The sequence below is a fragment of the Pristis pectinata genome, chromosome 2 (assembly GCF_009764475.1).
Source record: "Pristis pectinata isolate sPriPec2 chromosome 2, sPriPec2.1.pri, whole genome shotgun sequence".
Lineage (NCBI taxonomy): Eukaryota > Metazoa > Chordata > Chondrichthyes > Rhinopristiformes > Pristidae > Pristis > Pristis pectinata.
In genome coordinates this window covers 55,314,075-55,332,313 of record NC_067406.1, presented here as the reverse complement: position 1 = coordinate 55,332,313, position 18,239 = coordinate 55,314,075, and the positions used below count along the sequence as shown (strand labels likewise).

The 18,239-nt window shown below is 40.7% G+C and overlaps 1 protein-coding gene and 1 long non-coding RNA gene across 2 annotated transcripts in view; one reads left to right on the top strand and one right to left on the bottom strand.

Annotated features, from left to right (window-relative positions):
* The window catches only part of LOC127580971 (protein FAM149A-like), an 83,378-nt gene extending 68,825 nt beyond the window's left edge, over positions 1 to 14,553 (bottom strand). Inside the window, exon 1 of the mRNA XM_052034983.1 lies at positions 13,439 to 14,553. Within this exon, the coding sequence (XP_051890943.1) occupies positions 13,439 to 13,989 (551 nt within the window). The 5' untranslated portion in view covers positions 13,990 to 14,553. The remainder of the gene's footprint in view (positions 1 to 13,438) is intronic.
* A 75-nt stretch (positions 14,554 to 14,628) lies between these two features.
* Positions 14,629 to 17,868, top strand: LOC127584692 (uncharacterized). The gene is made up of 3 exons (XR_007958418.1): positions 14,629 to 14,689; positions 16,325 to 16,495; positions 17,605 to 17,868. It is a non-coding gene; the product is annotated as an uncharacterized LOC127584692 (long non-coding RNA).
* The last annotated feature ends 371 nt before the right edge of the window (positions 17,869 to 18,239 follow it).

The following is an 18,239-nucleotide window of genomic DNA, read 5'->3' as shown; positions in this document are numbered from 1 at the left end:
CACCACTATTTTGGGTCTCAGCCCATGCCAGACTAGTTTAAACACTCCCAAGTAGCTCTAGTAAATCTCCCTGCCACGATAGTGGTCCCATCTCCAGTTCAGATGGAACCCGTCCTTCTTGTACAGGTCACCTCTGCCCTGAAGGAGATTTCAACGGTTCAAGAAACTGAGTACCTCCTGTCTGCACCAGCTCTTCAGCTATGCATTCATTTGCCCTATCCTCCTATTCCTACCCTCACTAGCATGTGGCACCAGAAGTAATTACAACCCTTGAGATCCTGCTTTTTAACCTTCTGCCTAACTCTCTATATGCACTCTGCAGGACCTCTTTCTACCTATGCTGTTCGTGCCAATGTGTACTACAACCTCTGGCTGCTCCCCTTCCCCCTTGAGAAAGTTCTGCAAATGGCTGGAGATATCCTTGACCCTGGCATCTGGGAGGCAACAAACCAACCCAGAGTCTCATTTGCAGCCACAGAATCTCCTGTCTGTCCCCCTGACTATGGACTCTGCTATCAATACATCGCTCCTTGACCCCACCCTCCCCTGCTGTGCATCAGAGCTAGTCATCGTGCCACAGACTTGGCTGCTGCTCTCCTCTGAAAGGCCATACCTCCCCCCCAATACTATCCAAAATGGTATTGGTATTGGTTTATTATTGTCACTTGTACCGAGGTACAGTGAAAAACTTGTTTTGCATACCGTTCGTACAGATCAATTCATTACACAGTGCATTGAGGTAGTACAGGTTAAAAACAATAAAAGAATACAGAGTAGTGTCACAGCTACAGGGAAGAGCACTGCAGGTAGACAATAAGGTGCAAGGTCAAACAAAGTAGATTGTGACGTCAAGAGTCCATCTCATTGTATAAGGGAACCATTCAATAGTCTTATCACAGTGGGATAGAAGCTGTCCTTGAGCCTGGTGGTATGTGCCCTCAGACTCCTGTATCTTCTGCCTGATGAGAGAGGGGAGAAGAGAGAGTGACCCAGGTGGGTGAGGTCTTTGAATATGCTGGCTGCTTCACCAAGGTAGCGAGAGGTATTGTTACCAACAACATTGTTACCAGTACATTGGTACCAACAACATGGGTAGAAAGAGGTCCTGCAGAGTGAATATAGAGAGCTAGACAGAAGGTTAAAAAGCAGGATCTCAAGAGTCCACAGAGGGGAGGCTGGTTTCCGTGATGTGCTGGGCTGTGTCCACAACTCTCTGAAGTTTCTTGTGGTCCTGGGCAGAGCAGTTGCCATACCGAGCCGTGATGCTTTCTATGGTGTATCGATAAAAGTTGGTGAGTGTCAAAGGGGACATGCCAAATTTCTTTAGCCTCCCGAGGAAGTGGAGGCGCTGGTGAGCTTTCTTGGCCATGGCGTCCATGTGGTTGGACCAGGACAGGCTATCGGTGATATTAACTCCTAGGAACTTGAAGCTCTCAACCTCAGCACCATTGATGTAGACAGGTGTATGCACACCGCCCACTTTCCTGAAGTCAATGGCCAACTCTATTGATTTGCTGACATTGAGGGAAAGGTTGTTGTCATGACAGCATGTCACTAAGCTCTCTATCTCCTTCCTGTACTCTGACTCATTGTTAATGAGTAGATCTGCAGAGAGCAGCTTGCAATGAGTCGCCACATTCCAGTGCCATCTTGTAACATTGTGGCCATTCCCCTCAGTAACAAGTATATTCTGCACTCCCCCTCTACAGCTTCTACATTTACTGGCGGTCACCCATCTACCTATTGCTTGTAACTGTGGAGTTACCACCTCAGTAAAGTTCTGCCTATAATGCTCTCAGCTCACAGATACACCCGAGTCCAACTGCAGCTCCAGCAGCTCTATGCAGTCAGTCAGGAGTTGCAGCTGGACACACTTCCCACACAGTCACCAGGGACACTGGAGGTTTTCCTGATCTCCCACACTCTACAGGAGAGTATGTGACTGCCCTGATTGCCTCCTCTAAACCCACTAGGAAAACAGAGTGAAAGTAAAAGAGCTTCTCTCATCTTACCTTACCACTTCCTTCCCAAATTCTCAGCACTTGTATCTCAAACTCAGCACTTATACCTCAAAACAGCCATTCTCACAATGGCTGCTCCAAAATGGCCACTCCGCTCCTTTCCCTCCTCTTAAATGGTGCTGATCCAAAATTAACCAGCCCCTTACCTTGCTTACACAGCCGTGTAGTCAAAACATAATTTGGAATTTTGTCGTGCTTGATACGTTCATGATGACGGATGGCCTCCGTATGCTGTCATCAGGACTCCAAGTGCTCAGTGTTCTACTTCTCCACAACCCAGGGATTCCCAACGAGTTAGTAAACATCTTATATTTTTGCAAGGAGACTTTGAGAAAAATCTTCAGGATTGTTCCCAGTCTTCCAGGAAAACTCTTGCATGACAAATAAATTAATTTATGGGCCAGGAATTGATTTATTGGTGGAAATGAAGCTATTTATGCTATGTTTGCATGTGCTGATCAGTGAAAACATTCCAGAGATATTGTACTTGTAAGAGCTGTTTTAAAAATAGCATTACATTATGTGGCAAAACTCCTCTTCTTCTTAGGCAGTGCCATAGCATTAAGGATGGTTTGCTTCCACTTCAGTTTTGTGGGTTTTGAGGTGGCTGATGATGCCAATATGGGAACCATAGTCTTTTCCATAGATGGAAGAGAAAGTGGCTTATGAGGTTGGGCAGTTCCTGAGGTGGTCCGCTCCTTCTGCTGCTTACACAAAGCTTCTGTGTGATCCCGATGCACAGTCTAGAGGTTCCCAATATCGTATGAAATGCTCCTTCTCTATTTTGACTGACCATTGGCCAAAGGTTGCCACGGGTCCACAAGGATGTTGCACTGCTTCAAGGAAGCTTTGAACACAACTTTGAATCTTCTCTGTCTGCCTGGCAAACTCTTCCCACAATAGACACCCTATTCCAAACTCTGTTTTGGGAGTCTGGTATCAGGCATGCAAACTATGTGGCTGGCCCAACCTCGGCAACTGAGAGTAACTAGGGCCTCTGTGCTTAAATGGGAGAGGTCATTGAGATGCCACAAATGCTGTCTCTGCAAAACCCTCCAAATTCACTGGAAAAACAAGCAAACCAATATTTTGCCACTCTTGTACTGACATCTACTGGAGATTCACAGAACAACCTGAGCCGTATTGATGATACTCAAATGAAGTCAAATGACTCCCTGGGTAATTCCAGCAGTGACAGATAATTTACCATCTTGGGAGGGCATGAAATCTGTCGGGGCAGCCAATGGACAAAGAGATGAGCAGCACCAATTTAAAGGAGAGAGTCAATAAAGCAAGTAGGGCTAGGTGACATAAACAATAAATCTATAGATCTGAGGACTTTGCAAAGGAAGTGTGCAGGTTAAATAAACCAAGCCAAAAGACTAATTCAAAACATTTGTAAAGTTCTGGAAATGCTCAACAGTTGGGACTGCATCCATGGGGACAGAAACAGAGTTGGTGTTTCAGGTTGATGATTTTCCCATCAGAACCAGGAAAAGGTAGAAATAAAACAAGTTTTAAAGTTGCAGACAAAAGTTGTAGGAACAAAAGGGAAAGTCCACTTAGAGTAGCAACCAAGAAAAGTTGTGCCAAAAACTAATTCTATCACATTATCACCAGTGCCTCTACTTCCTCAGGAGGCTAAAGAAATTTGGTTTGTCCCCTTTGACTCTCACCAACTTTTACCGATGCACCATAGAAAGCATCCTATCTGGATGTATCACGGTTTGGTACGGCAACTGCTCTGCCCAGGACCGCAAGAAGCTGCAGAGAGTTGTGGACACAGCCCAGCACATCACGGACACCAGCCTCCCCTCCTTGGACTCTGTCTTTACCTCTCATTGTCTTGATGAAGCAGCCAGCATAATCAAAGACCCCACCCACCTGGGACATTCTTTCTTCTCTCCTCTTCCATCGGGTAGAAGATACAGGAGCCTGAGGGCACGTACCACCAGACTTAAGGACAGCTTGTACCCCACTGTGATAAGACTATTGAATGGTTCCCTTATACAATGAGATGGACTATGACCTCACTATCTACCTTGTTGTGACCTTGCACCTTATTGCACTGCACTTTCTCTGTAGCTATGACACTTCACTCTGTACTATTACTGTTTTTACCTGTACTACATCAATGCACTATGTACTAACTCAATGTAACTGCACTAATGAATTGGCCTATACAATCGGTTTGTAACACAAGCTTTTCACTGTACCTCGGTACAAGTGACAATAATAAACCAATACCAATACCACATCCCCAAATACTTATTGCCAGGTTTACTTAATCCATTTGCAGTGAAGTACAACTTTTTCCATCTAAAATTGAATTAATTACCTTCAAGGAATCAAAGATTAGTAGAGAGAGATGCTCCAAGAACTTCAGTTGCAGGAAATATCCCAACTTCACCATTTCTCCATTATCCCTCTTATGGCTTTGCTGTGAAATTCATTAGTAACAATTGAAGATACTTTTTCCTTGAACATTTATTTTCTTGAAAAATAGAGCCAACCGTCAAGTTGAATAATTATTCACCTGGGAACATTTAAGTGGATTTATTTAAGCAAGCATTCTCAGAATTGTTAAGGCTTAAGATAAATGGATAATCAGATAATAAATGATCTTAATAATTCCATGATTAAAATTCTAATGTGATGTGGCCTGTTGACAATTTTGGACAATCATGGATATTTCTCTATCAGAGTTACATCAACAAGCAAACCATTTGCTTGCTTACTTTTCATTCATATGTTGAGCCCAATAGAATAAATTGCTCTTTACATCATCCTATTGACTTAGAAGACTGTTGAAAATGCATCGAGTTGAGATCCATCAAGTAAGGGAAAAAAAAGACATCCCCTTTAATTGACCTCATATGGCTAACATGAAAAGCTAGATACATACTGTAGGACATTTGTTTTCACTTTACTGAAACATTTAATAAATTAAGGTATCTTAAAGCCATAAAGCATTTTTACAAAAAAGTCAACAGGCCACATCACATTAGAATTTTAATCACTAACGTCATTGATAATCTGATTATCTGTTCATCTAAAGCCTTAATTTGAGAAATGTTCAAATAAATTCAATTATAAATGTTCCCAGGTGAATAATTCTTCAAGTCAATATTAAACATTCTAGGGGAAACAAAATTCAATTTACACAACAGCAGCACATTTCAAAATAATTTCCTCTGACAAAAGAAAAAAAATGTTTTTAAAACATTTTGGAACCTAATTTGTTATGTATTACTCTGGAGACAAAGAGTAAAGAAACAACCCTGTAACTATTACCCTGATAAATTATTCCTCTTAAAGTCTTCTGTTTTGAATCATGTGCAACTAAAATGGGAACAAATAATATCTGATTGATGGTTAACGTTCAAGTCTGTCATGGGTGACAGAACCAAATTGACTGGCTTTATTAGCTATCCTGCAGCAGACACATTCCAATCACCTAAGACATCGTTGATTTTTATGGTGGAATACTAAAGAGTCAACAACACTCTGTTTAAAATGCTGGTGGCTGGCCCAAATATTTTTGATCCTTTCATGTCAATTCTTAATTTAGATGGAAGAGGGATATATGCATCAGCTTCTGTGGCATGCACTAAATGGAACAGAAATGCAAGTTTGCTGAATTTATTACAGCAAATGTAAGATATGACTGGCAAAAATGAAATGAATATCTATGTGGAAAGATACAGCATTTATATTTTCAACAACATAAGGTACCCCATGCAAGGCTTATTGAGAAATTAAGGAGGCATGGGATCCAAGGGGACATTGCAATGTGGATCCAGAACTGGCTGGCCCACAGAAGGCAAAGAGTGGTTGCTGATGGGTCATATTCTGCACGGAGGTCGGTGACCAGTGGTGTACCTCAGGGATATGTTCTAGGACCCTTACTCTTCGTGATTTTTATAAACGACCTGCATGAGGAAGTGGAGGAATGGGTTAGTAAGTTTGCTGATGACACAAAAGGTTGGAGGTGTTGTGGATAGTGTGGAGGGCTATCAGAGGTTACAGCGGGACATAGATAGGATGCAAAACTGGGCTGAGAAGTGGCAGATGGAGTTCAACCCAGATAAGTGTGAAGTGGTTCATTTTGGTAGGTCAAATATGATGGCAGAATATAATATTAATGGTAGGACTCTTGGCAGTGTGGAGGATCAGAGGGATCTTGGGGGTCCGAGTCCATAGGACGTTCAAAGCAGCTGCACAGGTTGACTCAGTGGTCAAGAAGGCATACAGTGTGTTGTCCTTCATCAATCGTGGAATTGAATTTAGGATCCGAGAGGTATTGTTGCAGCTATATAGGACCCTGGTCAGACCCCGCTTGGAGTACTGTGCTCAGTTCTGGTCGCCTCACTACAGGAAGGATGTGGAAACCATAGAAAGGGTGCAGAGGAGATTTACAAGGATGTTGCCTGGATTGGGGAGCATGCCTTATGAAAACAGGTTGAGTGAACTTGGCCTTTTCTTCTTGGAGCGATAGAAGATGAGAGGTGACCTGATAGAGGTGTATAAGATGATAAGAGGCATAGATCGTGTGGATAGTCAGAGGCTTTTTCCCAGGGCTGAAATGGTTGCCACAAGAGGACACAGATTTAAGGTGCTGGGGAGTAGGTATAGAGGAGACGTCAGGGGTAAGTTTTTTTACTCAGAGAGTGGTGAGTGCGTGGAATGGGCTGCCAGCAACGGTGGTGGAGGCGGATACAATAGGGTCGTTTAAGAGAATTTTGGATAGGTACATGGAGCTTAGAAAAATAGAGGGCTATGAGTAAACCTAGTAATTTCTAAGGTAGGGACATGTTCAGCACAACTTTGTGGGCCGAAGGGCCTGTATTGTGCTGTAGGGTTTCTATGTTTCTAACATCCTACATAAACCTAGCACTGCAGATTAGCCACTTATTATAGAAACCATTAAAATAGAACAGTTCTAATAAACTAGTAACTAATCAGCAACATCTTTTTATGTCTGGGGGGCAGCTTAAAATCTACACTCTGGTCTGAAGGCAAGTTAGAGAGTTCAGAATGCCAATTTGTCAAATAGCTGATTTTTAATAGTCACTTGAACCACAAGCAAGTCCTCAGTTTAACATCTTGAAAATGGTCATTAACTCTGATACTGGGGGATTAAGGGTCCAGAGTTCAACTTTGAATTCATAACCTTCAGACTGAGATGTGACAACTAAAATAAGCCGACCATGATGCACCCAGCAATTCCAGGTTGTCTCAGTGTGATCTATTAAGCTTAATTTATGCATTGGTGTTACACTACATTTTTGTTTGTGTGACAAAAAAAGTCTCAAATGCTCCAAATCAAAAGTAAATTCAGGTGCAGTTCCCAGCATTTGAGTAATCACAAAATTTTCTCACTGATCAACACTAAATGCATAATTTTTTTTCCCAGAAGCCCACAAGGTGGCTGATATGAGAAACTGAAAATGCCACAGTGATGTCACAATGAATTCAAAGGATCTTATGTTTAAAAGCATTATGAACTTTATTCTGGGTGTTTTCCATTTCCCCAGAAAGAATGTCCTTTATTTGGTGAATTTATCTGATTTCCCTTACATGTAAAGGGCATGAGCAAGCCAAATGTATTGTGCATTCCTTGTGTTCCTGAGGCATCAATATTCAATCATACAATGTGGAATTCAAATCAGAATACACAGGACTGAGAGTAATGGGCTTGTTCACAGGACAGAAGGTGTCTAAAAAAATGTGGAAAAGAGATAATGGGCCTCTCCTTTGATAAGTGGTCCCTGCAGGTTTGTTCCTGAGACAATTAATCTCTGCAGAGATACAAGGAGGTGACAAGTCGGTTGGAAACAGATGGAATGTGATCAGGAATAACAAGCCTGTTGAGTAGCATAAATGGCCTCTGAAGAGGTTTGGTTAATAATCAGGCACTGATTGATTGTTTAATTAAACCAAAGGAATATCTTGTTGCAATCAGATATTGACCAAAGGCAGGGATCTCCAAGTATATGATTATCATGTGGGAAAATTGACGTCAGAAGCAGCATTCGATTTTGCAGCTTCTTGCTTTCGATTGGTTAAGAGATGATAACTGGACCTCCGTACATTAATTATGGTATTTCATCTCCAAAATCTGCATAAAAATGCCAGGCTTTGTAAAATCAGAGTAAGTTTATTGCACCTGTGAGGTAATTAGACCTTCCTCTCTCCTGGAGGAGAGAGGGATTGAATAAGTGCACCTCCATTTGGACTGTGTATGGACTTGTGTGAGAAATTCTTTTACTCCAGAGCCAGTACCACAACCAATGGACATTATGGAATCTGAAGTATAGACATTTTGGAACAAATCTGTGCCTTTAAGGCATCATAGATTCACTGAGGCGGAGCATGAATGGGAAAATATAGGGTGGATTATTGTACGATTCTAATTTTAAAATAAACAAATTCATACAGTTACCCAGTTCCACCTCCCTCCCTTCCCTCACACCCACCTTTGAATCTGCTCTATGCTGTTCCATACTGAAATTTACATCCAGCCACTGGAAGCAATTATATTTTTTTTGCACAGAATAGGGGACACTCCCTTAGAACATGTCAAAATTTCAGTGGATGGTCACAGCTGCTTCCACTTACTTAAATAAATTGTCAGAAAATTAACTGCATCAAACTCAAATTTCTTCAAGGTGTCCCTGGTGAACGAGGCAACTCAACAGTACTGTGAAGCTAGAAAATGATCTCTTATAAATACTAACATTGCAACACAAAGCATGAAGACCGTAAACTGAAGTGATGACCTCAACGGCTAAGGCTTATGGGATAAAATTCATGCTCCAGTTACACATGGAGCATCTTCTGTTTCTATGGTCTGATGAATATTCATGAAATAAGCTAACCATTCCTTTCTCATCCCAATAACTAACAAATTAGTCATCTTCTCAAAGTGTCATATTTAATATCACAATTTGAAGCATTTCACTCATACTAATTGGCAATCAGTGCTCGAAGACAACAGAATTCAGATAATGAATAGGAAAAAAAGGCAACAAATATTAAACCTAATGAGGAGGAACCAGATCTTCTAGATTCAGGATGAAAACCTACACCTAACTGTTCTTGCTTTAACATTTTTTAATTAGTTACTTGCCCTCTAAGCTTAACTATGACAGAGAGACAATTAAATATTGAAAACTTCGGTTTAAAACTTGAGCTCAAGTTTTCGGGTCTGTGAGTGGCAGGCTATTAAACATTGCATTGTGAAAAAGAAATATTATACTACGTAAAGTTTGGCTTGGTTTGCTGTTTTAATTAAATTTCTTTCCAAATGCTGCCATCTGAACAGTCAGAGGTTTCCTGCATTAACGGCAGTTCTCAACTTGCAAGCCAGCTTCCCATTGTGATATTGTCACTAAACTGTAAGTTGTACAACCTTAAAGCATCCATGAATTGGGGATCATAAGCCAGCATTATTTATTCTTTTTTTTGTCTTAGAAGGATTTTTTTTTTGCAGAATGAGCTGCTAGAGGTAAAGGTCTGCAAGAACACATAATTAAGAAAATCCTCTGTGTGCATCTCTGCCAACCTCCTGACTGACAGACTTTCCAGTGGTCTATGACAGTTCATCTTGTGAACTGAACATTTATTCTGTTCAATTATTATCCACTGCATATTTCAGTCACAATATTTTCAAATGCACAGACTGTTCATTGAGGTCTTCTTTCAATAAAACTATATTCTTCATGATTCTACATTATACAATATTATTTTTCATTAAACAGAAAGGAAAGCACATATTAAATAATTTGGATCATTGCTAATTTACTCAGATACAATCCCCCCTTGATTTTTTAAGTTTTAAATAACTTATTAGCATATTCGTTTTAATATATTTTAGCACTCAATCTCACAATGGTTGAGCAGTAACAGCCACTGATATCTGACATGCTTGAGCTTAAACTGCTGCTGCAGAATATTGTCAATCACTAGTGAGGAATTAAACCATACTTACTGAGTGTTAATTAAAATGCAAATGATTACCAGTATGTCCAGTGGAACTAATCATTTTTAGCTAACGAACAGAATACCATACATGTAATACCCCATTTTGCCCATTAATGAATATTCTGAATGTAATTCCATATGGTTATCTGCCATTCTGTTTACATGCACAATTCAAAAACTTCCAACAAATAAGCCACCTTATTGATTCATCCTTTCCTGATTCCATACATACATTTAGAAGGTTAAAAAATAAGAAACAACATCAATTAATTTGTGTAAAGGGGCTGCTGGAAGAGAGAAGTGTGATTCACATAAATCTTTCAAAACAGCATGATAAAAGTTGGTAAAAAGAATCATCTGCTTTACAAATAGGGCATAGGACACAAAGACAAATAAGTTATGGCAATCCTGTCTAAATCACTGGTTAGGTCTCAACTTTTGTTTAATTCTGGACAGTATACGAGGCATTAAAGCTCTTTAAAGTCATGAAATGGATGTACAGCAAACATATCAGAATGATGATTGAAGCCATCTAGAAGCCATTAATATGCCATGATGTGAGTCACACTACAGTTATTGCACATTATTTGAACATAGAACATTACAGCACAGTACAGGCCTTTCGGCCCACCATGTGCCGACATTTTATCCTGCTCTAAGATCTATCTAAACCTTCCCTCCCACATAGCCATATGAATGATAGAAAAATGGCTATCTAAGAGTCTCTTAAACGTCCCTAATGTATCTGCCTACACAACCACTGCCGGCAGTGCGTTCCACGCACCCACCACTCTCTGTAAAACAAAACTTACCTCACAGCACCTTAAAAATATGCCCCCTTGTGTTAGCCATTTTCGCCCTGGGAAAAAGTCTCTGACTGTCCACTCAATCTATGCCTCTTATCATCTTGTACACCTCTATCAAGTCACCTCTCATCCTCCTTCTCTCCAAAGAGAAAAGCCTAGCTCACTCAACCTATCCTCATAAGACATGCTCTCCAATCCAGGTAGCATCCTGGTAAATCTCCTCTGCACCCTCTCTAAAGCTTCTACATCCTTCCTATAATGAGGCAACCAGAACTAAACACAATACTCCAAGTGTGGTCTAACCAGAGTTCCGTAGAGCTGCAACATTACCTCGTGGCTCTTGAACTCAATACCCCGACTAATGAAGGCCAACACACCATACGCCTTAACAACCCTATCAACCTGCGTGCGTGGCAACCTTGAAGGATCTATGGACGTGAATCTACCTATTTGAATAAAGCAAACTCAAACATATGAATATACTGTTTCTACAATCAATGTTCCAAGATATTTTACAAAGATGTTACTTAACAAAATTGACACCAATCCACAGAAGTTGATATTAGTAGAAATTGACCACAGTTTATCAATGAGGTACTTTAAATGTGCATCTTAAAGAAAAAATAAATTAAGAAACAGAGAAGTCAAAGGAACAAACTGCAGGGCTTGGGACAATGACAGTTCAAACCATGGATGACAATGATAGAACAATAAAATTTATGGTTGAACTAAGAGGGGAGAAATGGAGAGTTTTGTAGGGCAAGAAGAGGTTACAGAGGGATTTGAAAATAAGGGTGAGAATGTTTAAAAATGACATTGTCTAAACAAGGAATCAAAGCATGTCAGCAATCACAGGGATGAAAGATGAATGGAACTTAGCACAAGACAGGACACAGGCAGCAAAATTAAAAGAACAAGTCTGACTTTGCAGTCCCACAAGAGTTCCATCAATTGCTCTTAGCATCCATGGGAACCTTGCCAGCCTGTAAAATCAGACTGAGAAATAAAAGCTCTATAAGAAGGACAATCTGTTGGTGACCAACTAAAGGTGGTAGGGTATTGAAAGAACAGCCATTCATTGTTGTGAGGATTAGTATTAGGCAAACAGACTGGAAAAACCTTAGAAGAAAAGGGGAGAAAATAGATGACAGCAAACTAGCAAGAAATATTCAGTAGACACAGAAAGCTTCTACATGCATATATGAGTATCCTAGAGGATGAGGCTAAGGAATTATTAATGGGAAATGGGGAAACATTAAAGACTGAATACAGGCAGGAACTTAAAATGATCACTAGAGAAAAGTTACAGTAAAACGCTGACAATCCACTATCTGATTGTTTGGAAATCCCAATGGTTCAATATCTGGTTCAATGGGCACTAATTCTCATACTCCCTTTAATACACCTGGGTCCTGCTTCCCACACTCTCTTTAAACTTAACTGATGAGTTGGAAAATGTTTATATTACTCTGTAACGTCTAAAAAAAGTGAATTAAAAATACGTTGGAGTATTAATTGGAATAACATCCAATAATCTGGAAAAACTGCCAGTCGGGGCCAAAGCCTCAACCGTGCCAGATCAACTGAGTTGAACTGTACTGAGTAAACAAATGGAACAAAGTCCACTGGACCTATAGGCCTGCATAATAATCTAAAGTGCCTACAGAAATAAAGAATACATTGTCTGTGATCTTCCTCAATTCTCTAGATTCTGGAAGTTCCAGGAGATTGGAAAACTGCAAATGTAGCACCACTATTTAAGATAAGCAAAAGACACAAAGCAGGAAACTACAGACCAATGATCCGTCATCTGGCATTGGGAAAAAGCTGAAATCCATTATTAAGGAAGCGACCGCATCCCAGACTTTGAAAAGATCCTGATAACAGACAAGCAACTCTTTCAGAGTGGAGCAGCTGATGAATGCCTCTGAGGGCTGCTAGCTATCCTGAAGGCAGCGCCCCAGTAGAGAAATCATATCTTCAGCAGACACACCATTTTGAAGGATGTTCTATATACAGGAATCTCTGCAGGGTCTGAATTGGATCCCATCATCCCTGTGCTCGATGACTAGCACTGGCTCCCAGTCCATCAACATCTCAATTTTAAAATTCACTCCTTGATTCCTCCATGGCTTAACCTATCCTTGCCTCCAATCTCTGCCAACTCTGATTCTAGTTTCTTCAATCACTCCACCATTTTAGCAACTGAGATTTCAACGGCCCGGCTCCAAAATTTTGGAATTCTATTCCCAAACCTATCCACGTCCTTTTCCTTTCAAAATATCATATAATCAACCTCTTTGGCCAAGCTTGTTGATCACACGTCCTAATGACTCTTCAGGTAGCTAATTGTTTAATGGTTGTCTTACTAAGCATTTGGGGTCGTTTTACTACGCCAAAGATGCTACATAACAAAGTTGTTGTTCCTTTCTACAACTGCCCACCTTCCAGCAGGGCTCACAGGATAGCAATGGCATGAGTCAGGCCGGACCAGGGATCGAAGCCAACAAATCACGGTTAGTTTCAAACCAGCTTTCCAGAGAAAACGAATCTGCACTTACACGCCAGGTCTCGCCCTCCCGGCCTTCCCCATCCCGCGGCCCCAGAGGTGAAGGAACTCCTTACTTTTCGTTGCTACTTTCCACCGACTCGGTATCCGTCAGCCACTCCTCACCGATGTCGGGTAAAGCGAACGGGTACTGCTTGTTGGGCGGGTTCCAGCCCACGTTCTGCGCGACGTGTACGGGGGACCTTCCCGTGCTGCCCATCACAGCGCTGGCGGCTCCGCTGTGAGCTTGCGCGCTTCTCGCTGCACCTGAACCAACCGGGCTGCAGCTCGGAGTCGGTCGTGCCGGTGCCTGATTCGCAGCCCCTGCGCTCAATCCGGCTGGTTTCGTCCCGCCGGCCGAGGGGAGCGGAGAGGCGCTGCGGACTTTCAGTGCGGCAGAGCACTCTGGGCCGGGGGCAGTTCCAGTTAGCACCGAGGCTTTCCCTGAGACATTGAACAGGGAAGAAGTGAGAGGCGTCGCTTTAGATGAAGGCACTGGGACTGATGGTCCACGAGGAGAGGCGGGAGACCCGCTGCTTGAAGAACCAGCCGGAGGCACAGCAGGAGAAGCAGAAGTCGTGAAGATCTTTGCAAATATAGTTCCCAAGTCCAGCACTGCAACCTTCATTTTTTTAAAAAAAAGTAAATTAGAACCAATCAGCTTCGGATGCGGGGATCCGAGCACCAGGAAGAGTTTCAACTTGATGAAATTTAATACAATCTGGCTTTCCCACTCGTTGCAAGAGAGAAGGAGGGGAGGAAAAGCTGCTTAGGCAATCTGTCTTGCGAATTTTACTGAGACCGTGGAGACGAGTTTGTTTTCTCTCAACGAAACTGGAGTCTTTGCCAATAGGCCGCACTGTACCCGGGGAATGATTTAAGAAAACAATCTTGATGGGCAGGTTTGCTGGTTCAACTGCTGTTACAGATGCATCACAGATTGAGGAAATAGCTGAAGTCTCTCCCGTTTGCTTGCCTGGTTATAAAGTAATAACTCTTTTGGCGGACTGTAACAAAAGATTGCTAATCAAAAAACAGAGTTGGCTTGCTAATGTGTCTGTCAGGTGACAGCAGCAGCACAGGTTGCTATGCGAAACAAAACCCTCAGTCCTGGTTGGTCCCATACCGATAGCTAAAGGGCGGTTCTAATATCCCGTGTCAGGAAAACAGATTTCTTTATTTTGAAGGTGCAAAGTATTAATTTAGCATTAAGTAGAACGATATGCATCTTTCCGGGTATAAAACTCTGACTGCTGTTGTTTCTCCTTCCAGTCAGTTTGCTGTCGTTCTATATCTCCCGTGCCAGGAGTTGAAAAATAAAGAAAAAGGTTTGCATTTATATAAGAGCTTATCGTTCCAAGCTGCATCCCGCCACGTACGTTTAATCCGCAATCTCACTTTTTAATATAACAGCCAATTTACCTACAATAAACTGCCGCAATCAGCAATGTGATAACGACCAAATATACCAGAGAATACAAACATATGAGTATACCTCCAGTTAGAGCAGGAGAAAATGGTAAAAAGATTAAGGTTTTTTTTCATTTGAATGCATGCGACATTTCTAACAAAAAGGAAGAATTAATGGCATAAGTAGGAATATATGAGTACAGGAGATGCAGTCCTTTGTTTCTCCTGTACTCATTTATTTTTCAGTAAATGAGTACAGTCTAATTGCCATTACAGAGATGTGGTCTCAAAGTTAACAAAATTGGGAATTAAATATTCCAGGGAAACATAACTATTAGAAAAGAATGGGTAGTTTGATAATGAAGGTTGCAATTAAGGCAGCAAAGAAATTATCTTAGCTCAGAATGTCAAAAAGCAGTTACAGTATTAGTTTGCGTAGAGCCATGAAACTGCAAGCGTGCAGAAAATATGAGTGGGAATTGTCTATAAGGCTCCCAAACAGTAGTGATAATGTAGGACATTATGTAAATCAGGGTTTGAGAGGCACACGCAGTAACAGTATTACAATAATCACGTGGGACATTAATCTAAACACAGAACCAGACAACTTAGCAGTAATAATGTGGACGATGAATTCATGAAGTGTATACGAGATGATTTCCTCAATCAGTATGTTGTAGAGCCACTAAGGAAACAAGCTATTTTGTTTTTGGTATTGTGCAATGAGAAGGGGTTAATTAATAATCCAGTTGTTAAGGGCCCTTTAGGAAAGTGTGATCATAAAATGACAGATTTTACGTAAAGACTTAAAGTAATATAGTTCCATCTAAAAGTAGAGTCTTAGATCAAAAAAAAGCAGATAAAGTCAGTATGAGGCATAAATTGGCCATGGTAGATTGCAAAACCACAAAAGGTATGGCTGTAAACACACAATGGATATCATTAAGACAATTAGTATATAATTTACAACAAATATTTATATATATAGTTAGGGATATATATATATTCTATAAGACACAAAAACTGAATAAGAAATGAGGTCCAGCTGTGGCTAAAATGAAATGTTAAAGATAATTTAAGATCAAAGGAAAAGGCTGATAACATTGCCAAAAAGACAGTAGCTTGAGGACTGGGACAATTTCAGAATTCAGCAAAGGAAGACCAAGAAATGAATAAAGAAAAGGAAAGTAGAGTATGAGAGTAATCATATGAGACTGACTAAAAGAACCTTCTACAGGTACGCTGAAAGGAAAAGATTAGCATAAATTAATGCAGGTCACTGACAGACTGAGACAGCAGAGAAATTTAATAAATATTTGGTGTCTTTCGTCTTGAGAGGAGACACAAAAAAACCTCTTGAAAATATGGGGAACAACAGGTTCGGAACAAATGAGGAGCAGAAAGAAATTAGCATTCACAAGAAAACAATATTGGAGAAATATTGATATATGGGACTGAAAGCTGATAAATCCCCAAGTCCTGATGACCTGCATCTCAAGGTCATGAAAGAGGTGGCCATGGAGATAATGGATTCATTGATTGCTGTCTTCCAGTTTTCTACAGATACTAGGATTATTCCCACAGATGGGAAGTGGAAAATGTAATCATACTATTTAAGAAAGGAGAGAAGCGAGATAATGAACTACAGACCGTTTAGCCTAACATCATGGCAGAGAAAATGCCGGAACCTATTATTAAAGAAGTCATAACAGGGCATTTGGAAGGTAAGCAAACTGTGCCGATGCTCTCTTGAGTTTAGAAGAATAAGAGGAGATGTCATTGAAACAAATAAAATATATTATATGGCTTGACAGGGTAGATGCTGAGATGGTATTTCCCCTGTTTGGGACATCTAGAAACAAGGGTCACAATCGCAAAAAAAAGGGGTCAAACATTCCATACTGAGATGACAAGATACTTCTTCACTAAACCTTTGAAATTCTTTACTCAAGGAGCAGTGGAGACAGATAGATTTTTTGATACTAAGGGATTCGAGGGATATGGGGTTGTGAAGAAAAGTAGCACAGAGGTAAAAGATCAACCATGTTCTTTTCGAAAGGTGGAGCACACAAGGGGCTGAATGGTCTATAACTGCTTCTATTCATTACGTTATTATGATATTAGCTTCAATAATGTTGGTTGGAGGGTAAATAACAGTCTGGATACAAGAGATAATTCCACTGGTTCACTTCAAAATGTTGCCAAAGGATCTTTACATCGACCTTTGGAAGCAAACCATCCTCAGTTTTACATTTCATCAGAATGTTGCTATAACCAACAGGACAGCACCTCTCAATATAATAGCAAAATATCAAACTAGGTTTTTGTGTTTAGATCTCTAGAATGGGAATCAAACCCACATTCCTCTGGCCACAGGTGAGTGTGCTATCAAATGAGCTGTAGCTGACACAAAGCTGATCTCATCTGTATCTTTGGTGAAGAAGTTGGCATGATTTTGAAGTTTAAGTCATATTAGCATCAAGCCAATAAACAGCAGGGTGCCAAGTCAGCATGCTAATGGTGCTTGCTAAATGTAATCCTCCTGTTACTGGACCATCATGGCTGCCATCAAAGTGAGTACAGGGGGGAAGGATCACAATTGAGTTGGGTCTTGTGCCTAGGATGACAGTGTTACACATTATTCTTCTAAGACATGGAGCAGGAAGATTAAAAAGTCTCCCTTGGGATCTGAATCAGGAGGGGGTGCGGAAGGTGGTAGAGAAGCTGCACCTAGTAAATATCAATCTCTGAAGAAAGGTCATTGATCTGAAACATTATCTCTGCTTTCAGCTGAATATTTCTAACACTTTCAATGTTTATTTAATTTTCGCAGAGCGTAGTGTAAAATCCTGATGACAGCACCATCAGAGGAGTGGCCCTCTTTTGCAGAGAAGCAAACAGATTACCAAAGCCACCAAGGAGTCCTGTAAATTTGTATTAATGATGCATAAGAGCAATATTGTTCTAAGTGCAAGTCCATTGAATATTCCAGTGCTTAACAAATATAATGGTGTAACCTCTGGAGGTAATGAGGGAATCCAGGCCCATTTATTTATTTGTCATCTACTATTCCTTAAAAACATAAGAAATAGGGGCAGTAGTTAGTTAAATGGCCCTTTGAACCTGCTCCACCATTTGGATCATTCTTGGGTGATCTGATCTTTGGCTTTATTTTTTTCATACCCTATCCCCATAACCTTTGAATTCCCCACTATACAAAAATCCACCTGAGCCTTAAACACATTAAACACACTTAAATACTCAGCATCCACAACTCTTTGTGATAGATAATTCCAAAGACTTGCAACCCTCTAGGAGAAGAAGTTATTTCTCATTCTGATACTATTGCATTAAAACATGAACTAAATGACATTTTGTTGGTGCAATTTATGCATAAAAAATGTGGTAGGTCCAATTTCTAGGCCGTGGTACATCCCTAAAAGCGTAACGTCTGCTACCTGTCCATCA